Source organism: Ailuropoda melanoleuca, chromosome 5 (assembly GCF_002007445.2).
Source record: "Ailuropoda melanoleuca isolate Jingjing chromosome 5, ASM200744v2, whole genome shotgun sequence".
Lineage (NCBI taxonomy): Eukaryota > Metazoa > Chordata > Mammalia > Carnivora > Ursidae > Ailuropoda > Ailuropoda melanoleuca.
In genome coordinates, this window is record NC_048222.1 from 23,005,291 (window position 1) to 23,027,513 (window position 22,223).

The 22,223-nt window shown below is 47.2% G+C and overlaps 1 protein-coding gene across 6 annotated transcripts; it reads left to right on the forward strand.

The window, feature by feature from the left end:
• Positions 1 to 850: 850 nt before the first annotated feature.
• Positions 851 to 21,880, forward strand: SERPINB6 (serpin family B member 6). 6 transcript variants are annotated; one of them, XM_011216767.3, is made up of 7 exons: positions 851 to 994; positions 11,912 to 12,086; positions 13,083 to 13,229; positions 16,532 to 16,649; positions 17,712 to 17,854; positions 20,995 to 21,150; positions 21,342 to 21,746. In XM_011216767.3, exons 2-7 carry the CDS (start codon positions 11,922 to 11,924, stop codon positions 21,744 to 21,746), a joined length of 1,134 nt encoding a protein of 377 aa, XP_011215069.1. In that variant the 5' UTR covers positions 851 to 994; positions 11,912 to 11,921. The 6 variants fall into 6 exon arrangements, with proteins under 6 accessions (XP_011215069.1, XP_034516304.1, XP_002930112.1 ...); XM_034660413.1 differs by lacking the exon at positions 851 to 994 and adding an exon at positions 1,101 to 1,123; XM_002930066.4 differs by lacking the exon at positions 851 to 994 and adding an exon at positions 1,212 to 1,363.
• Positions 21,881 to 22,223: the final 343 nt, after the last annotated feature.

The window sequence follows — 22,223 nt, forward strand, 5'->3', positions numbered from 1 at the left end:
GTTAAACATTCTACAGTTCAGAGCATGAACAAGAAAAATCCAGTTCAGGTGTTATTAGTGTCCATGTTGAGAACTCCGTAAGAATGGAAGAAGCACAAAACAGTTTGAGGTTTGAGTTTGAGGTTTACAAAATTGAACTCATTTTTAAAACGTGGCTAGCATTTTCCCCTCCTCCAGTCACCCAAGCCCTTTCCATTCTCCAAGGCTGCTCCAAGATGGCAAAGGTGGATTTCCTACGCATTTGTTTAATTTGTCAGTACCCTGGAGTTTAATTCACATGCGTTGGAAGACTACTGGCGTCTTTGAACACACAAGATGATCACTTAGAGTTTGTTCATTTAAAATTTCTGTCCTGGGGCGTCTGGGTGGCTCTCTCGGTTAGCATCCCACTCTTAATTTGCACTTAGGTCATGATCTCAGGGGTCCTGAGATGGGGCCTGCTTAAGATTCTCTCCTTCTCCCTCTGCCCATCCCCACCCCCTCAATCTCTAAAAAATACATAAAAAATAAATTTCTGTCCTGCCGTGTAGAACTTATGCCCATGTACCAGGAACTGGCGCTCTTCTACTCACGGAGAACATCATTCACGGTCTCTACAAAGCCACGGTAAGGCTCTGGTGTGGCCACGCAGGGCCGCCCTCTGACTGAAAACCTCTGGCGGGTCAGGCCTTCCTTTGATTCACGTCCCTGGTGGCCCAGCGGGCGAGCTCAACGAAACAGGCCCAGAAAGGCGGGCGGTGCGGCCACTCCCGCGGCCGCGGATCGGCGGGCTCCCGGGCGGCGGTCAAAGTGCAGTGGAGTACCTGGCGCACACCTGCTCAGCTCCCTCCGCTCGCTCCTGCGCGCCCCCGCTGCTGCGGACAGCCGCAGGCGATCACGGGGTGGGCGGCGCGCTGGCTCGCGTCCCCGGACTCGTCCCGCCCTCCGGCCGCGCGGGTATTTGAGGCCGGAGAGCTCCTCCCTTCCCTACAGACCGCGGCGCCGACCCTCCGAGGTACGTGTCTGGCGTGGGACCCGCCCCGCACGCGAGGGTCTGTCCTCCGCTCCAAGGCCAGGAGAGCGCGGGAGGCAGGGCGGAGGGGCCGCGGCGAGCGGAGGGGCTGCGCGTCACAGTCGCGCACAGGTCGGGGGCTCGCGCGGACCGGGGCGTGGCTGCGCACGCGCGTGGGGAGGGGCGTGGCCGCGCGCGCGGCCCGGACGCGCGTGGGAGGGGAAGGGGCGTGGCCTCACGGGAGCCGGGGTCGCGCGTGGAGAGGGCGGGGCCGTGACCCTTTCAGTCCTGGCTGGGAGGGGTGGGGTGTGAGCGTTTGGGTTCGGGTTCCCTGGAGGAGTCCGGCGGCCCGGCGGACAGTGACGCCATCTGGTGAGTTGTGCCTGGCCGCCTAGACAGGGACGCGCAGCCCCGCGCCCGCAGTGGAGGAAGCGGGAGAGGGCATGGGGACAGCGCCGAGCGTGCGGAACTGCTGCGCTGGGTCCCGCGGCCACAAGTGACCTCGCCGCGGTCCCCGCCACAGGTGACTTCGCCCGTCCCTCGGCTACAGGTGACCCCGCTCGCTCCGTGGCCTAGGCCCGCGGGGCGCTGGGCGTTGGGAATCCGGGGGGGAGGTGCTGGAGGCCGTAGGGAAGGCCGGGGGTCGGTGCTAAAGGCGGCCTGATTCTGGCTGCCCAGCGCCTCTTCACTGAACCTGCGCCCTGGTCTTCCTGCCCACCGGTGTGCCCTGCGCTCGCTTGGGTGCTTCGCAAATTCCGCAGCACTTTTCCAGGTCACTCAGGCCTGCAGAGATACTCGTGAGCATCATTCCAGATCTTGGTACTTCTCTGTTTTTTCATTTAACTCCCCGCAGGCAAAATATTCCAAGATGTGGTGTCTAAGGGGCAAAGAGGACATGGTAGAAATTTTAATCATACTTGGGGCTTGTGTGCTAGATGAAATTGGCACATAAGTTACTTTCTTTCCCCCTTTCTCCCCATAAAGCTCAGTTTTAGAAAAGAAAGTATGGGAAATGAATAGTCATATGCTGCCAGGAAGAAATACCTAGATGCTAGGGGGGAACTGGGTCAGTGTTGGCACTTTTACTCCTTGGGCCATACAGCTGTACCTGAGGACAGGAATATGACCGACCTGAGGCTGCCTGCTTCCTCCCTGGTGTGGTTTAGGAATGATGTGGTGAGATGAGAGGGCAAAAGTAACCTTTGGATTCTGGCTCAGCAGCATTGTATTGCTGAGCTAAGGAGTGTGCCCTGTGCTTAACATGAATGAAGCTGTTATCAGTATTATAGGGGTGTGACCCAGTATTTCATGACTACTTTTGAATGACTGTATCCTTTTTTTTATGCCATCACAGAGAAAGGGTACAATTTTAGTTATACTTGGACACATCAGCCCAGTATTTAAAATTATATGAGGCCAATTCCAATCCAAGGCATCTTATTACAATTCAGGATATTCTGTATAGTTAGCTCCACCTGTAAGAGTAGGGTGAAATTAGAATGAATGGAATCACCATTCTTTTCTGTTTATACTGAGAGTACCCTATATTATACTTGGTGTTTGTTGTAAGATCTGGAGGAAGACCACATACCTTACATTTCCAAGCTTGACCTGAGAGCAAGCCTAGACATCAGAAGAAAGGAAACAGTGTATCATTCTACGCATTTGTTGAATACCCACTGCATGCCAGACATTAGTTTTCTTAATTCTCACAGGAAACCTGTAAATAGAAAGAATCATCTCCTGTTTACATATTGGAGAACTGCTGTTCAGAAAAGTAAAACACACAGAGTATACCAGAACAAAAAGGTAGGCACAGAGCAGAAGCCCAAGTCTCTATTAAGCCAATCTTAATGGAGACCTAGAAGGCAAGAAGCACAAATAGTGACACTTCAAAAAATGAACACTTGATTGCTTGACTCAAATCAATTGTGAACATTAATTGCTCAAAGTTACTGGTGGTGCTACAGGGAAAAATAATGGTGTGAGGATAGATTTGTCAGATTGTTTTATATACACACACACTCATATATGAAATTGTTCATTAATAAAACCTTACTACCCAGTTTTTATGTCCCCCTTTAGAATAAAGGATATGAGCTTTTTAAGAATGGAGACATGGGGAAGGCAGGATGGGGGTGGGGTCAGAATGTCATCAGACTTCCCAGCATCAGAGCTGAAGGCTGGAAAGCAATGTAGCAATGCGTCAGAAATTTGGAGGTAAAATGCTGTGCAGCTCACTCCAGACCCTGCCAAACTGTCAATTAAATGAAATGGTAAAGACTTTTGGACATGCAAGAAGTCAAAATGTATGTATTGTATTTTGGAAAACTGTTGGACAATTTGCTTCATCAAAATAAGGGAGTAAACCATGAAGCAGGAAGACTTTGGGGTGTGACACAAAGGATATTATTGGCAAAGAGATCTCTCAGAGAAGATAGCAGTGTGACATGTGGGACAGTGGTGTGTCCAAAACGTGACTGATAAACAGGGGCAGCAATACCTGAGTATAATGAGAGAGCAAGGTGGTACACTGCAGCCCAGAAGAATGCCTCTGAGTGTGATTATGCTTTAGAAAAGTCAAGTGTATAAAAACTTTATGTGGCAGTTTATTTACAGTATGGCGCATTTGGGACCTGAAAGGAAACATCCATCTGGCTTTGTCACTGGTGTGGCCCAAACAACAGCATCAAAACTCACATACTCCTTGAAGTTTTAGATTTTGTACTTTACAACACTTCTCCATTAAAAGAAACCAGGAGAAGGGCTGATACCTCAGGTGTTTGGACTGAAAAAAAAAATCAAAATGGGCTGGTAAGAGCTAGGGTTGTTGCCCTAGAGCAAGGATGTTTGAAATCAACATGTCAAGATAAAGTAACCAATTTAAAGAGACCCCCCCACCAGCCTAGCTATGGCAGTGTGAGCACCAAGAAGAAAACTGAGATCAGCTAATGCATTGTTTATACAAATCCCTGAGTCCATTAATAACTTCAAATGAGGCAGACAAAATGAGCTTTAAAAAGGCACAAAGGGGGCGCCTGGGTGGCACAGCGGTTAAGCGTCTGCCCTTGGCTGGGCGTGATCCCGGCGTTATGGGATCGAGCCCCACATCAGGCTCTTCTGCTATGAGCCTGCTTCTTCCTCTCGCACTCCCTGTGCTTGTGTTCCCTCTCTCGCTGGCTGTCTCTATCTCTGTCGAATAAATAAATAAAATCTTAAAATAAATAAAAATAAAAAGGCACAAAGGAATTTCAGTAATGTTTCAGGAAATGCTGTGTGATGATCCATCTGTGATTGTTACTGTAAAAAGTTGTTATCCCAGGTTCCTAGGCTAACAAGCACAGTAGTTATACAAACCAACCTAAGGCCTAAAAATTAAGCTTATAGCCAAGTTATACGACCCAGATAGAGGAAAACTCAAATAATACTTCATTTCAAGGAAAGGCACTGGGTTACAAGGAACTGAAAGTTGGTGTTTTGCTTTAGACCTTGTAAAATGCCTGCAAAGGTGGAAATGAAGCTCAGAACTCCCCCACCCACTGCAATTGCTTGTCTGCCAAAGAGCGAGTGCCGAACTCCAAGGAGTGGTGGGGACCTCACAGTGACCGAGAACCAGGCTCCTTGTGTGGGGAGAGGATGGTCCCTTAAGATTGACTGAGCCCCAGAGAACCATTAAAATGAGCATTACTGTCACCTTGGGAAATGCATAAGGAGATGTAACAAAGATAGAAAACGTTAAATCCATGGTGTTGATACCTTTGTGCTAGACTTAAGCACAGGTGTACAAATGGTTTTTGTAACCACTGTAATGCTTTGTGTGTTCTTAAACCCGTTTGAAAGTCTTAGGTGAGCCTAGCTTACTGGATTTGTGAGTCTTGATTTATAAGGTTTATGGAAGTCTCAATGTCTACTCAAGTTTGGTTTAAAAATTTTTTTTTAAAGTTTTATTTATTTACTTGAGAGAGAGAGAGTGAAAGAGAGGGAGAGAGAGAGAATGCGCACAAGCCAGGGGAGGGGCAGAGAAGCAGACTTTCTACTGAGCTGGAAGCCTGACATGGGGCTCAATCCCAGGACCCTGGGATCATGACCTGAGCCTAAGGCAGACACTTAACCGAGCGAGCCACCCAGGCGCCCCTATAAACCCCATTTTAAACTGATAATAGCTTTAACTTCTTCTCCCTCTCACATTATAAGTAATTGCTGTAACAATTAAGATTTTTTATGTTGAGGAACTAATGACAGATTATTATATTTATGGGTTTTTTTGCTACATTAATCTCTCTTTTTTTAACTTTTAAACTAGGGTTTAAGTGAGTTATGTACCACTGTTACCATGTTGCAGAATCTAACTGTAACTATATATTTAGCATTACCAGTGAGATTTATTCTACCTTTTTGTGTTTTTGTGTTAGTGTTCTTTTGCTCCCACTCAAAGAGTTCCCTTTAGCATTTCTTGTAAGGCAGGTCTGGTGGTAATGAAATCCCTCAGCTTCTGTTTGTGTGGGAAAGTCTTTATCCCTTATTTGTTTCTGAGGGAGAGCTTCACCGGGCATAGAATTCTTAGTTGACAGTTTTGGGGTTTTGTTTGTTTTTGTTTTTATTTTTGTTTTTTCAATATTTTTGATGCCATCTCATTCTCTCCTGGCCTGAAAAGTTTTTGTTGAGAAATCTGTTTATAGTCTTACTGGGGTTCCCGCAAGTGTGTAACTTCTCTCTTCTCTTGCTGCTCTTAAAATTCTTTCTTTGTCCTTTGACAATTTAATTATGATGTGTCTCAGTAGCCCTGTTCACGTTCAGCCTATTTGGGGTCCTTTGGGCCTCATGGATGTAGACATCCACTTCTCTCCCCAGGTTTTGGAAGTTTCCAGCCATTATTGCTTTAAATAAACTCTCTGTCCCTTTCTCTCTCTCTTCTCCCTCTGGAATTCTCACGGCGCAAATATTCTTTCTTTTCGTTGTGTCTTATAATTCCCCTGGACTTTCTTCACTGTTGTTCATTTGTTTTTCATTCTGTTTCTCTAACTGAATAATTTCCAATACCCTATCCTCCAGATCACTGATTCTTTTGTCTACATGATCAAGTCTGCCTTTGAAACTCTTGAATTCTTTGGTTCAGTTCAGTTATTGTACTTTCAAGTCTAAGATTTCAGTTTTGGGGGATTTTTTTGATGGTTGTTATTTCCTTGTCAGACTTCTCATTTCGATCCTGCATTGTTTTCCTAATTTTGTTTAGTTGTAAGTCTGTACTTTCTTTTAGCTCACTAAGCTACCTTAAGATGATTATTCTGAATTCTTTTTCTGACAGTTCATAAATCTCCATTTCTTTTAGGTCTGTTATTGGAGCTTTATTAGTTTCCTTTGGTGGTCTCCTATTTACCTGATTTTTCATGATCCTTGATTCCTTACATTGGTATCTACACATTTGACTAATGGGGTTTCTCCTCTAGACTTGACAGATTTGTGTCGGCAGAGACAGTTCTTCACCGGTCAGCACAGTTGGGTTTCTGGATACATCTGCTAATGTTTTTGGGCAGGTGGGGCCTGTTATTATGGTCTAGTTTGAGGTGAGGCAACTGTTCAAGCTCTGAGGATGGAGATGGTGGGTTGTGCCACTGGCTGAGAATGGTGGGTAGGACTACTGGCCTGGTTCCCTACCTAAGTGAGGCTGTAGGATGGGCTCAGCAGTTGCTTGGATTTTCTGGTCTGGCTTACTAGATGGTCAGGGGGGTACTATATTCAGTAGCAGCTGGGGCTCTGAATTAGCTTTCCTGCCCTGACAGGGCAGCAGGCCAGAAACCAGGGCCTATACAACTCATTGTTTGGGGCACTGAATCAGGCCAGAGTGTGCACTGAGTTCCCTACTCAGGTGAGGCCACAGGTTTCACTCTGCAGATGGGGCAAGTCACAGGCTGTGCTCTCTGTTCAGGGGCCTGTGCCCCTAGGAAGGTTGAATGGGCTTCTCATGTGCTCTGGTTTAGGCTCCCTGATTGGACAGGCCGAAGGCTGTATTCGGAGATGAGTGGGGCTATGAATTAGATCCCCTGTTCCAGTGCAGTAGGAGAAGCAGCTCTAGAGCTGGTAAAACTCCTTGTTGTCTTAACTCAGACTGATCCATGCCTGAAGTACCCTGTTAAACAGGACCACTGGCTTTGCACTATAAATTCTCAGCTCTGTCTGTCCTTCTCTTGGCTCAACACCCCTGGGCTGCACAGCACCCAGGGCTTGTCCCCAGCCCTTCTGGTCAGATGGGGCCAGAAGACCCTCTCCACAGCAGGTGGGGCTGTGATTCGGCTACCTTGCCTGGGTGGGAAAGGGAAGGCTGCTGCAAGCTACTCTCAGTTTCTCAAACAGTCTGTCTGGTTGGGAGAGTCCTGGAGCTACCCTCAGTCCTCTGTGATTAATATCTCTGCCTCCATACCTGGTACTGGCTTTGCTGTGGGGGCAGTCAGCTCTGCCTGCCCCCCTCTCAGCTCAAGCACCACTGGGCAACACAGCTTCCACGAGTTGTAAAGGCCTTCTGGTCAGATGGGGCTGGAAGGCACTTTCCACAGCGGGTGGGGCTATGATCAGCATGTTGCCTGGGCATGGGCAAACTGGACTCTAGGGCTGGCAATCTCCTAGTTTGAAGATCTGAATCAGGCAGATCTCCACCCCAGCATGTTCCCTGGTCAGAGTGCATCCCTGACTTAGTCCTACGGTTGAGCAAAGCCTCTGGGTGGGATTACTGGCTGGACACTGCAAACATGAACTTGGTCTGCCAAGATCCATGTGCTGGTTGTGGCAAGCCCCTCCCCTCTTCTCCATCACAGATGCCCAGTGGTTGAGCCATGCAGATTTCCCTGCAATCTCTGTAGTGTGAGATCAGAGTAGGGGCTCCTGCAAAACAACCCGAATGCTGGGGGAGGCTGCTTGTCTCCCCTGGGTTCTCTTTCCCACTGGAGAAACTGGAGACTCGGGGAGGACCTCTCCACACCGTGTTGCACTGTCCTGGGGGGTGGGAGGCAGTCTGGCCAATGTGTAGTTGCTCCTCTTACGTGTCTGATGCCGTCTGTCTGCAGCCTCACCCCGTGTTCTAGGATTCTCTCAGTGGTGTCTCGTTCTTGAATAGATGTTAGCTCTTCTTGTGAGGGGGAGTGAAGACGGGAACGATCTATGTTGCCCTGTTGGTCCGTGCATGGAATTTGCATCAGCAACTCTGAGTTTTACCTTTAATTAAATCCCTAGATGTGGAATTTTTGGTTCAGGTAATATGAATGTTTTCATGATGTTTTTGTCTTCCTTTATTTTTTATATAATTCTAAATGACGCTCTGGAAATATTGGTATACCAATTTATAGTATCATTTACACAGAATAGGAAGGAATACCTATCTTAGTCATTGTTGGAAATTAATGGTTTTTGAACTTTCAAAAATTGTGTTTTGAAAAGGTATCTTTAATTTGTTCTCCACCACTCCTTTTTTTTTGAAGTCGGTATGCCTTAGCAATTAAGAGAGAGAACTCCAGAGCCACACAGACCTGGTTTCCCCCCGCTACCGTAGAGCCTTGTGACCACAGGGGCAGGAGAAAAGAGCTATGGCTCAATTTCTTTGCTTGTCAAATGCTGATATTCTCAACCAGCCTAATAGAGTTGTAAGAGTCTTTTTAGGAAAAGTGCTAACGTAGATCCCAGTGTGGTAATACTCAAAAAGGAATACTTATTAATTTTTCTCAAGTTAAAGCTTTTTAATCTAGTTATTCATTGTTGTTCCTGTTTGGGGAACAAGGGAACTGTTTCTACTATTTTTCATCCATGGTGATGACTGACAGTCCTCATCACGTTAAGCACGTATAGGAAGTGCCATTTCCTATTTGATTCAAGGATGTTTATTACGAGTGTGCAGTTATTTCATGATTAACATATTTTCTGCTATAAGATTATCCTGCATATCTGGGATAAATCTATGAGGCATCATTGATTTCATATTTCTTTTTTATTTAGCAATTTTCATAGGATGTGGATGTAATTTCACCTTTGGTGGCTATCAGTCATTTGCAGCTGAGAAATGGGAGCTGTTAGATGTCACTGTGGGCTTTGCAGAGTGAGCCACACTCAGCTGACAATTAGTAGGCATTGACGATGGACAGGAACACAGATCCTCCTCGCAGAAATCAAGAACGTCTTTACAGTCCCAGAGCTGTCCCTCCTGACTCGTGCCTTTTCCTCTAAATGTCCTGGCCTGTTCTTCCCAGGGTCAGCATTTAAAATAAGACTGAAGCTGCGTTACATTGAGGAACTACTGATCTTTCAGCGTTCTTCCTTTTTTAAAACAAAATATATATACTTTTAAATCTTTCAGCTTTCTCCATTCACTGAGGGGCTGTGTAGCCTGTCAGTGGGGGCCGAGCCATCTTGGGGGCAAAGCCAGAGGTACCCCTGTCCCCAGGCAAGAAGATTAGTGTGGCGGGGGACCCACAGAACCTGTCTGAGTCCTGACATTTGATTGTGTCAGAAATGCTTGGGACTGTGCTTCTTGTCCTGTGGTACCTCCTCTTACCTCGCTCTTAATTCTTAAACCTGTTTTAACAGTTGTTTCTTTTACAATTGGTAATCAAGGAGCATTTTCTAATACGAAATCCAAATAATATAACTTTTTATCAGTTTCATGTAATGGCTACTTTTGTTTATGTTGATGTTCCCAAGGCCCTGCAAAATCCTGAAGTTATTTCTGTATCATCATCCAATCAGTTGTGTTCAGGAGAATTTTAGTAATGTGTATGTTCTATTGTACTTTCATCAGAAATTAGCAATTTAAGATATGTACGGAAAGTCTGAGCAAAGCAGGAGTGCCCAGTGCCCCAGCTTTTCTCTATAATGAACAAAGAAGGGTTTGAAAACAAAATGTTTAAACAAGGACAGTAAATAAGATTTATCGGGTGTATTCGTTATGGTAGTAGTTTTCTGCGGCTCTTGTAACTGATCACTGCAAACTCAGTGTGTTTACTCTCTCACGAGTCTGGAGGTTGGAAGGCTGGCAGGTTGCACTGAGCGACACTGAGGTGTTGGTCTTGCTCCCTGCAGAGGCTCGAGAGGGGTGTCTGTCCCGTGCCCTTTCCAGCTTCTAGAGCTGCAGTTCTGCCATCCCTTGCTTGTCTCTCCCTCCTCCAGTTTCCAAGCCACAGGGTAGCACTTTGCTTCCGTCCCCACATTGCTTTCCTCACGGGTTGCATCCCCCTCTGTCCGCCTCTCATTAGGATACATGTGATGACGTTACGGTCTACTTGAATAATCCACGATGATCTCCCCATATCGAGATCCTTCCTTTCATCACATCTACAAGGGCTCCTTTGCTGTATAAGGGAACATTCGCATGTTCCCCGGGTTGGGATGGGGGCGTCTTTGCCGCCCATATTCAGTGGACCACAGTTACAAACGGAAAGGCATGCTTGGTGAAGGATGGGTTAACTTCTCATTGTCTTCTCTGGGTCTTTCAGTTAGATTTGCCCTTCCCTCTCCCTTCTGCTCCAAGAAAATATCTAGTCTTGTGTCCCCCTTTGCTTGTTCTGTAGGTTCCCACCCACAGCTCAGATGCATCATTTCCCCAGTCTCTGACCGGCGAATGTGAGTCTGGGAAATATTTGTAAAGACATCAGAGCAGGAACTGCTTCCCCCAGAGTCTGCTCCTCCCTGGCCTGCTGCTGCATCTGCAGCTGTTTGACTATGGGGCCCCCGGCCACCTCTCGCCTTCTCTCCTACTCCTCTGTCCTACACTTCAGGCTCTTCCTGAAGTAGGGACATCTAGAGCCTTGGGGCCAAGACAGGGTGTTGACCCTGAGTTCAGCCTTAGCTATTCAGTTCCTTAGCTTGGATTTATCACTTCACCTCTGTGACCTTCAGATCCCCTGTTGTAAAATGGGGAGTCGATAATAGGTCTTTCTAAAGACCTGCTTGAAGACTTATACCCACCCCATCCCTGACTGCCCAGAAGTATTCCTGTTCTGGACCCCGGCTAGGCCACCGGGGTCATGGCCACATGCCCAACGTGTGCAGTCTGACCCCTGGCACCCAAGGCCTGTATCCGGGGGTGGCCATGGGCATGCACCTGCTGCCACGTGCCCTTGTTGTCCAGAACAAGGGGCAAGAAGGCCTGGGCCTGTGGCAGCAGGGGTTCTGGGGAACAGGGCCTTAGATTTGGGCCTTGACACAAGCAGAGGTTTCATAGAAGGAGAATTGAAGGTCAAAAGTCCTTGTTTTTAAGGCTTTCATACATCTTTGCATGTGGTTGGAATTATCTTTTATCTTCAGGCTTCAGGTTATCTCAAAATGGAGTCCTCCCACATTATGAAAATGTTCAACCATCTTTTTTTGTGTAACCTTGTGGTTGGATTGATCATTTTAAATGATTTTTAAATGATAAAATAACACATACAAACCCACACAACACACCAAACGATAAGAAATGGAAGCAAAAGCCAATAACTCCTTTCCTGATCCCACCCCCAGGAAGTAACTTGGGTAAGCTGTCAAGCGTGTAACCTTCCACGCTTCCTCTGTGCTCCCGGGTGAGTGGGTATGTAGCAGTCCCCACTGCCTTTTCCCCCCACACGACAGGATTATATTAACTAATATCAGTGTCCAGTTTTCTTTTTCCCTTAATATTAGAAGCACACAAAATAATTTTGAGGGCCCCAAACAGAAGTAGAGTTTTGTGTGTGTGCCTATTTGCCCACTGAACCAAAGGGGTGCCTATTTGCCCACTGAACCAAAGGGGTACCTATTTGCCCACTGAACCAAAGGGGTACCTATTTGCCCACTGAACCACTCTATTAATAACAGAGTGAAATGTGGTCAGCGTGTAAGCCTGTATTTATGTGATGCCTATTTCATTGTTTTATTTATTTAATTTGGAATGTGATACTGATTTTAAAACCGTTCTTTCAGGCTCACCATCATGGATACTCTTTCGGAAGCAAATGGCACCTTTGCCTTAAGTCTTCTGAAAAAGCTGGGTGAAGATAACTCGAAAAATGTGTTTTTCTCACCCATGAGCATCTCTTCTGCCCTGTCCATGGTCTTCATGGGTGCCAAGGGAAACACGGCAGCCCAGATGTCCCAGGTACGTACCCGAAGCCCTTTCTGGGCAACAGTAAATGCTATTCGTTTGTCAGTTGAGCTGGTTTTCCACGTGCACCTCCGGGATTTGGTCCCAACAGACCCCTCTGCTGGTGTTGCGGGATGAGGGCAGAGCTGCCAGGTGACGCATTAGCCCTGAGCGAGCCAAGCAGAGCAGCCTGGAGTAGTGCCTGGGGTCTGTGAGGGAGGGAGTGGGGTGCGCCGTGTGGAAGGGTGAGTGATGTCAGCAGCCCCCATCATGCTTCATACCTGAGTTTGAGTTTGTGAGTAGGGATTCAGTCACAGGGCCATGCTGAGTTCTGTGATACTCTCTGGGTATTGTCATTTGCTCTCCAGTTGTTAGAAATTGTTATTTTGGTTTTCTCATAGAAGTGTAAAACCTTCTTAGAATGGCACTGGTCAGCCGCAGATGTCGTCAGCAGCGTTTCAGTTGTTTGCTGTTGACGAAGCATTACCCAAAACTCAGCGGCTTCAGGTGACAGTTCGGTGGTACTGGACTCTGGCTGTGTCGGGTGGTGATTCTGCTCCACTTGGCCCCAGCCGGGTCACCTGTGTGGGTTCTCGGGCCTCTTCCACGTGGCCTCCTCTGCGTGCCTCCTTGGCAGGGTAGCCTGGGCTTCCTTACAGGACGGCATCCAGCTTCCAAGAGGACCAGCTTAAATGCACAAATGCTTAGCAAGCCCTTTCTGTTTCAGGAGTGGCCTGTGTTTGCGGAGATGGGAGGCCTGGTTGGCAGCCTTATTTGCAGACAGACTGCAAGTAGTGAGCCCACAGAACACGGCCTGCAGGGGGCCCTGCGGCTTGTGCCGGTGCTGGCGAGGCTCTGCCCCCCCTGCAGGAAGTGCCTTTTGTCTTCCATTGGACCAGTCTCCACTCAGGCTGGATCTGTACAGTTCTTAGGCTGAGTTTAGTGTTGTATCCATTTCCCGAAGTCCGGGCACACTGAAGTTGTGCGTTTGTATTCTGTTTTGGATTTCAGACACTTTCTTTAAGTAAAAGCGGTGGAGGAGGTGATGTCCACCAGGGGTTCCAGTCGCTTCTCACGGAAGTCAACAGGACCGATGCACAGTACCTGCTTAGAACCGCCAACAGGCTCTTTGGGGACAAGTCTTATGAGTTCCTCTCAGTAAGTCATACTCGCTGTTTTTGACCAAGAAGTAAAGACACCAAGGGGGTGGGGAGGAGGGGTCATGAGGTAATAGCAGAAAGCTTGGGGGTTATGAGTTCGTACCAGTGGGCAGGAATTTGGCTCCCCATTCAGTAACTTCATGCATTCCCTTGAACCCTGCTTCAATGCTATTTTCTGTAAAATGAGCCTTATCACAAATACCGTCCAGATTTTTGTGAAGCTTAAATGAGATAATTATAAAAGAATTAACATGGAGCAAACACAATTCGAGGTGAATTGGCCAAGGGGCACCTGGCTGGCTCATCAGAAGAGCATGTGACTCTTGATCTCAGGGTTGTGAGCTCGAGCCCCACATTGGGTGCAGAGACTACTTAAAATCTTTAAAAAAAAAAAAAAAGAGATAAATTGGCCGAAACAACGAAGTGATCAAAATGATTATTTCTAATCATTGTTTTCCACATATTGATAATTTTTTGTGCATTGTGACTTGGTCCACTTTTTACACTTGTAAATATTTTTACCATTTTTTCCAGTGCAGAATTTTTATAAAGTTATTTGTCTAATTATACTTGTTCTCTTTATTTATACTGCTCTCATGCTTTTTTTTTTCATTTTTTAAAAACTGCTCAAGTAATATGTGAGCCCATTCTTGTTATATAATGAGTATATTCTTGTTGTACAGAAATGCAAGTAAAGCAGACAAAGCAAGAGTCCTCACAGCCTCTTCCTCACCTCATCACTCCCCTGCCAGTGTCAGAGCTTTTATAGGTTGATGTGTATGGAGGCATACATGTAGAAATCTGTTTGGTGGGGTTTTCTCTACCTAATGTCATTATACCATAATACTTCCTCACTTGTTTCTTTTCACCCAACACTGTGTCTGAAAGTCTTTGCATCTTGGACCTCTGTTTCACTGTTACCTGCTACTCTTCAGTACGGGTGTACAGAAGCGTCCATAGTGGGCTGCACCCCATTGGTGGGCATTTAGACAGTGAACATTGCTGTACGAAATCCTGTGTGTGTGTTACTATAAGACAGATTCGTAGAAGGGAGGAAGGCAGTGAAGCTTTGAAGTTGCAATGAAGATTGCCAGATTGTCCAGAGTGCTGTGGTCCTTTACATTCTCTGTAGAGATGGTAGCAGAGTGCTCATTTCCACTCGTCATCATCAACAGTGCATGTGGTTGGGGCGCCTGGGTGGCACAGCGGTTAAGTGTCTGCCTTCAGCTTGGGGCGTGATCCCAGCGTTATGGGATCGAGCCCCACATCAGGCTCCTCTGCTATGAGCCTGCTTCTTCCTCTCCCACTCCCCCTGCTCGTGTTCCCTCTCTCGATGGCTGTCTCTATCTCTGTCAAATAAATAAATAAAATCTTTAAAAAAAAAACAACAGTGCATGTGGTTAACCTCTTAAATTTTGATAATTAATGATATTGAACAGCTTTCCTTATGTTTATTGAACATTTGTATCTTTTCTGAGAATTTTCTCCACATGCTTTTTATTGGGCCATGTATCTTTCTCTTACTATTTTTTGAGTTCTATGTTCGGGGTATCGATCTTAATCTATTATACGACTTTTTTCATTATTTTTTAAACTTGTTTCAGACTTATTGTTTTAAAACAATTGGAGTAAAGTAAATGTAGTCAAACATGAGTTCAAATATTGGCAAGATTTGTTCACTGCAGTGTGATTTTTTTTTTTGCAACCTGTCTTATTTTATCAGTCTTAGGCCGTTATCATCTTTTTATAAGCCTTTGGCATAAAAAAGAACAAAACTTCCAATAAACCCAAAGATTTTCTTTAATTTTCTTTCTTTTCTGGTGGATACTTTAAAAAAAGCATTAATGTTTCGAATCTTATTTTGATATTGAAATGTAGGATAAAGGGATTAGAAATGTTTCTCAATTATTTCTTATTAATTTCATGTTCCAAAAATCCAGTACCAATCACAACATATCATGAGATATTCCTTCAGTTTGATTATCATTGCTTATAAAACAGCAATTTAAACAGCAAACAGTTATTTTCAAATGTGTTTAAAAGTTGTCGAAATCACCCAAGGGTGTGACAGGTTATCCATACTTGAAGGCCCAGGTTGCTCCCAGAGTAGTTTCTTACAATGAGCGACTTCGACAGATTTCAAGGGCATGGGGCAACAGCACAGCAGCCATGTTGGCAGAGCGCAAACTCTACGAGCATTAAATGCTCTGGTGCCCCCAGATCCCCTAGTGCAGCGTCTGCAGCGTGCAGAATTCAGTGATGCTGTATAAAACAGCACTGACGATAATAATTCATCTGGCCCTCAGAGGAATGCCGTATCCTCATTCACGGGGAAAGACAAGGAAGCTTGGAGAAACAAAGTGATTTTTTAAGGTCGCACAGCTAATAAGTTGCAGGACCAGGGTTGGTAGCTACTGTGCCACGTTACCTCTGTCATGCTGCCTCGAAGGAGAAATGTGAAATCCTGTAATAGAAAACCAGTCCTGAAAAGGGGGATTAAATGTTTAGCCGTAAGCTGTTCAGAAGAAGGATTGGGAAACCATTCCGTAGTACGCCGGCCACACATAAGTTATTTCAGTCCATTTATACTTCTTTCAGATTTTCTGCTTCTACGGGGCATGATGTACGTGTTCGTGAATGTCCTCGTTATTTAATAGACTCTATTAACAAGATATAGTTTAAACTTTTTTTGAGAGTCGCTCGCCCTCTAACACGGAGCCATCCAAAGTGGTAGCCACGAGGCACATGGAGCTATTTGAGTTTCAGTGTGAGTAATTACGACTACAGGTCACTCCTCAGCTCCCCGGGCGCATGGGCTGCACGAGGCACTGTCTGGGACAGCACAGACTTAGAACATTGCCACCATCAGAGCTGTCGTGGAAGGGCTGGCGTGGCAGCGCACATGTCCCCTATTGTACGGGACAGCAGGCCCTTGTTTCCAGCCCGTTCTGGCACATGGTGGCAGCGGTGGCTCTTGCTGTGGCTGGCCAGGAGCGACACCCTTGTAACCTCGGGGTCTCGGTGTCTGTCCTTGCCTCACTGATGTGCAGCTCATCCCTCAAAGCATCTAGCAGTTCACGATGTTTACTTGATATCCAGACCACTATTTTACTTGGTTTATAAGCTAAGATTAAATGTAGCTGAAAAATGGATTTTCAGTCCGTTCCTCATGCTTATTATTTGCGTATTCCACGCGTAAATCGTAACATTGCCGACATTCTGATGGATGCGGTGACGAAGTGAGCTGTAAGTGTTGATGATTTCTGCAGCCATGTGATTATGTCGCTGTGTCTCTCCTAGTCTTTCAAAGACTCCTGCCGTAAGTTCTACCAAGCAGAGATGGAAGAGCTCGACTTTAATAATGCTGCAGAAGAGGCCAGGGCACACATCAACACCTGGGTGGCCGAAAAGACAGAAGGTGAAAATACAGTGTTACTCTCTCTTACGAGTATTTTATTATTCGCTCTCAATGCCCGTTCTTTCACAAGACATCAAAATGTAAACAGGAATGACATCTTTCTCTGAATAACTATAAACTTTTAAAATCTGCTTCTGAAATATTGTGTCTGCTTGTTTTCTCTAGCTCTTCCCTGTTCTCCTCAATGTGTCTGTGATGCCTCTTGAATATTCAGTACACCTCTTCTAGAACAATCCATATGGTTGTCGTTAATACAGTCTTTATTTTCACAAATACTGTAAAAAAAAGATCCAGGCCTCGTGCTGTCTGCCTGCCCCGCGCTGCTCGTGCTGTACAGACCGCCACGTGTGGTAGGACACCTGATCAGCCCTCCCCCTCCTGCAGCTCTTCACTGAAACTCGTCCGCACGCTCACACCGCCACTCACCTTTCTGACCGTCCCTTACGTGCCTGTCTTTGATCATAGGCGCCAAGCATTCCTTTCTGTCTCACTTGTTGTGCGTTCATCCTGCACGTACTCCTTTGTCCATTTTATGGTTTGTTCAAGTGATGGTATTTTTCTTACCAGGGCGTTTTAGGTGTTTGGTGCTGCTGTTGTCTTAAGGACCAGAATCCCCTTACGTGGTTATATTTGGGAGACAGTAAACTCCTTTTATCTGTGTATTTCACAAGGAGATTGCCCAATTTAAATATGATCCCTGACGCATGCCTCAGGAAACTTTTTTAAAAATTTAAATTCCAGTTCATTAACATACAGTGTAAGATTAGTTTCGGTGTACCTTATAGTGATTCGGCACTTCTATGTATTCCTCAGCGCTCATCGAGATAAGTGCCCTCTTAATCCCCATCCCCTGTTTCAACCCCTCACCTGCCCACCTCCCCTCTGGTAATGGTCACTTTGTTCTTTATCATTGTCTGTTTCTTGGTTTGTCTTTCCCTCTCTTTCCCCCCCTTGCTCGCTTTGTTTCTTAAATTCCACACGAGTGAGATCACATGGTATTTGTCTTTCTCTAACCATCTTGAAATTCTTTTCGCTCACTGATTCTTTAATTCTTCTTTTCAGGTAAAATCGCAGAGTTGCTGTCTCCAGGTTCAGTTGATCCAATGACTAATCTGATTCTCGTGAATGCCATCTATTTCAAAGGAAACTGGGATAAGCAGTTTAACAAATCGCAAACCATGGAAAGACCATTTAAAGTCAGCAAGGTGAATATTTTGGAAAAACAAAGGAGATTCTTGGAAACAGTCCCTGTGTTCACATTGGTTTTTAAAATATGCAGGGAAGCTCGCCTCATAAGCTGGCTTGTGCCCTGTGCGGCCTCAGGCGGTCCGGCAGCCGGGCTCCCCTGCTCGCCCTGCCCTTCTCCTTTCTGTGTCACCACACGTAGCTACATACTCATAGGTTCCTGCTGCCAGGTGTTCTGTCTACAGTCACAAATCCCGTGTCAGTTGTGAGGCTTAAGGTCTTTCTTGGCTTTCTAGAACTTTTGAGGTAAAGTTTGAACTCCAAAATATAGTGTACGAGGCTCTTTGTAGACCTAGATTCTACCCATTTGTCCTCATTTCTCTATCTTCATTCCCATCAGTACCTGCGTATCCCTTCCTTTCCAGCACCATCTGGAAGCCTTCGACCGTCCTCCCCCGTGGGGAATTCTGTATCCCTCCTCTCAGCGACCGCAGCTCACCCTGCTGGTCCTGAGGGTGCATTGCGGTGGTTGAATGGCCAAGGCCATCTGAGGGTACATGGCTGTCTCGGAAGTACCTGGCATGTAGTTGGTGCTCAATGAATACTGAACAAATGACTGATCTGCGGGCTTCTTTTGATAATATGGAGAACACACCCTAATTTTTGTTTAAAAAGCAAGCAAACAAAAGGACATGTATATAGGATAGACAGCAAGTTGAGCTATCTCCAGCTTCGAAGATGTCATGTGCTTGTGGCCTTATATCTTTTCTGTCACTGAATGTAGGATATTCTTTCTCTTTTGCTTATCTTTACTTGTAGAGACTTTTGCACATGCATCTAAGTAGACAGAGTAGATCAGTTACGGCCTGTTCTTGATCACTGACCACGAGTTAGATCCTCTCAGCAGATGTGAGCCTGAACTTTCAGTTTCTCAAGAAATATATTTTCCTTTGAGGTTTATTCTGAAATGAACTGCCCTACTTTTACCTGGGGAAATGAATTCTCTCCTCGAAATTCATTCATGGAAAGTTCATCTCCCCTAGCAGAGGTCTGCAGGTGGGCTGAGAGTGGGGCCACCGGGGAGCCAGCTCCATGCCTTCCTGCTCTGCCGTGCTTAGCATGCAGCCCTCGTCCATGATCACAGTCGTGGCATCCACCATCCAGCTGGAAGGGAGGGAAAGGACGAAGGGTGAGAGCAAAACCCTCTCCTTCAGGGTTCTGACATCTTGTTCAGAAAGAGAAACCTCTCTTCTGTGTCTCATAGGCCCCAGTTATGTTGTGGGGCTTCTGCTGGCTGTAGGGAGGTGAGTACGTCCAGGTTGCTTCCTAATCTCTCCAGCAGAGAAAGGCAGAAGATGCGTGGTAGGTGTCGAGCTCACCAGCGTATCTGGCTGGGGGGTTGTGCCTGAAAGGAAACAGATTTTGAGTTCCTATAGATTTTTTAAATTCCTTTATTTCTAAGTAAGGTGAAACTTATCTCCATAATTGTATACTTAATGAATCATTCGGTTACTGAGATTGGATCCTTTTATAGTATAAGACTGGGGGCTTCGGGCCCTGGATGGGTAGAAGGAGAAATCGTCCTGGACAGGTGTCAGCAAACTGCAGTCTGAGGCCGAAGCCAGCCCACCACTTTTTTTTTTAATAAAATTTTAATGCAACACAGCCATGATTATTTATGTATTTCATGCTGCAACTATAGAGTTGAGTAGTCGGGACAGAAGCTGTATGGTCCATAAAGCTGAAAATGTATACTGTCCAGCCCGTTAGAGAAAAAGGGTGCCGATGACTGGCCCAGGAGGTGAATGGGGTGCTGAGGACTGAGGGGGCAGGTGCGGCTGAGGCCAGTTCAGGTGTGCCTTGGCAAGGCACAGGTGAAAAGCAGAAACTGAAGTGCTTCCATGTAACACAGAGTAATGTGCTACCCCAGAGAGCTGGGGACTGCAGTGTGGGGTTTGGCTGATTCACAGCCGCTGGGGGTCCTGCACGCAGGTCAGGAGCCGAGGAGCGCTGCTGGCTAGGATGTGCTCACCGTCCCTCGGTGTTCTTACCACCTGTCTGGGGACGCATTGGTGACAAATGCATTCTTCTCCTAGTAAGATGTGTTCATTTTGCGGGGTCCTTTCAGTCTTCCGGTCCTTTAGTTTTTGATCCATGTATTCCGCCGATGCTGGTTGAGGGCCAGGCATGGTGCCTGGTGCCATCACGGCGTGTGCAGAACCCGTGACGCATCTCTCTCATGAAGCTGCCGTTTTCCTGGGGGCGAGACAGTGAGCACACCTGGAAAGTGGGAGTGGATGAGACAGTGGTAGTGATCCAGAGACAGACCCAGAGGAAGGATCCAGCCTGTGGCTGGTGGTACAATTTCAGGTTACAGCCCTCGCTGAGCAAAGACCAGAACAATTCAAGGGGGCGTGCCGTCCAGGGTCTGGGGGCCGGTCAGGCTGGGTTTGCCCGTGGAACCATCTAGGGACCCCTGTGACTGTAGCAGAGAAGCGAAGGGAGATGGGAGCGGAGAGCATGGGGGCAGGCTCTTGTCACATCACAGGTCGCTTTAAAGATTTCAGCTTTTTTACTCCCTCAGAGTAGAGGGGGAGCCACAGAAATCTGCTCAACCCAAGAGTGATTTGATCTCATTTCTGTTAATATTTTAAAAGCAGAGCTGATATGACTTGCTTATGAGTCCACTGTGGGGTGAAAGACAGGGATACTACAGAATGTTTGACAATGGGGTGAATGGCATTGCCGTCACCTGAGATGGGGAACCTTGTAGATGGAGCGGACCCGGAAGGGACTGTGAGGAGCCCAGTGTGACACATGACATTGGAGGTTCCCTTACTGTCCAAATGCAGGTGCCAAGTAAGCAGTAAGATACACGGGAGGGTAACCTATCTGCAGTACAGGGGAGAGGTCCCGGCTAGAAGTCCCTGTGTGTGAATTCTGTCTGAAGTCCCAAGATTGAGATCACCGAGAGACAAGCAGTGGAAGGACTGAGCCCCGAGCACCCCGGAGCTGGGCCGGCAGCAGAAGGGGCCGGTGTGGTATTCTGGAGGCCAGCCAAGGCAGTGTTTGAAGAACCTGCGCTGGCTGGTTCCGTCTGTCTGTCCGGTGCGTCCACTGGGTCTGGTTTCAACTTAACGTTTATCTGTTTCCTTTATAGAATGAGGAGAAACCTGTGCAGATGATGTTTAAAAAATCTACCTTTCAAATGACCTATATCGGAGAAATATTCACCAAAATTCTTGTGCTTCCCTACATGGGCAGAGAGCTGAACATGGTCATCATGCTTCCAGATGAAAACATGGATTTGAGGACGGTAAGGAGGGCTGACGGTAATGCCGCCGGCAGGGTGTGGTGGGGGGCCGTGGGGGCTGCCTCTGGAGCTCGCCTGGCGCCCGTTCCTGCTCCCGCCGCCTCGGCCTGCCCCGCCCAGAGCCCTCCCAGCCCCGTGGATGGTTCTGCCGGGCAGCACCGTTCCAGGTCTGAAAATCTTCAACTCTCTTCTAGGTGGAGAAAGAACTCACTTACGAGAAATTCACAGAGTGGACGAGGCCGGACATGCTGGACGAAGAAGAGGCCGAAGTGTTCCTCCCTAGATTTAAGCTGGAGGAGAACTACGACATGGAGAATGTCCTCTGCGCCCTGGGCATGACCGATGCCTTCGAGCAGGCCAGGGCAGACTTTTCCGGGATGTCGTCCAGGAAAGACCTGTATCTGTCCAAGGTGGTGCACAAGGCCTTTGTGGAGGTCAACGAGGAAGGCACGGAGGCCGCGGCCGCCACCGCGGCCGTCATGATGTTGCGGTGTGCGAGAATCACGCCCCGGTTCTGCGCCGACCACCCCTTCCTTTTCTTCATCCAGCACAGCAAGACCAACAGCATCCTGTTCTGTGGCCGCTTCTCCTCCCCGTAGGGACGTGGTTGGCCCCGTGCGGAGTCCTCCTCCTCTCTCCTCCTGACCCACTTTTCCTCTGACTCTTCACAATGTGCCTATAACGCAAAGTGACCTGGGGTGAGAATCCAAAAATAAAAGGCCCAGTTTTGAAACCCCGTGTTCTGGACTCCTGTATGTGCGTGTGTTCACGTGTCATGTTTCCGAGGGTCGGAGACTGCCATTCAGGCAGCTCTGTGGTCACATTGGCAGGGCCAGCACGGGCCACTTTGCTAACCCCAGTGCTCTGAGAGGCATCGTCCCATCCACCCTCACACCCGCAAGGCCCTCGGTCCTCACTTTGGGCAGAATGCAGCAGGCACAGGACACATGGTGTCTTACATGTCTCTGCTCGGTGACAGCGTTAGAGGACAGGGTGACACTGTTTATGGGGCGCTGCAGCGAGCAGGTCTCAGAGACCCCTGCGGCGCACTCTGTCCCCACACGTGTTGCAAGCAC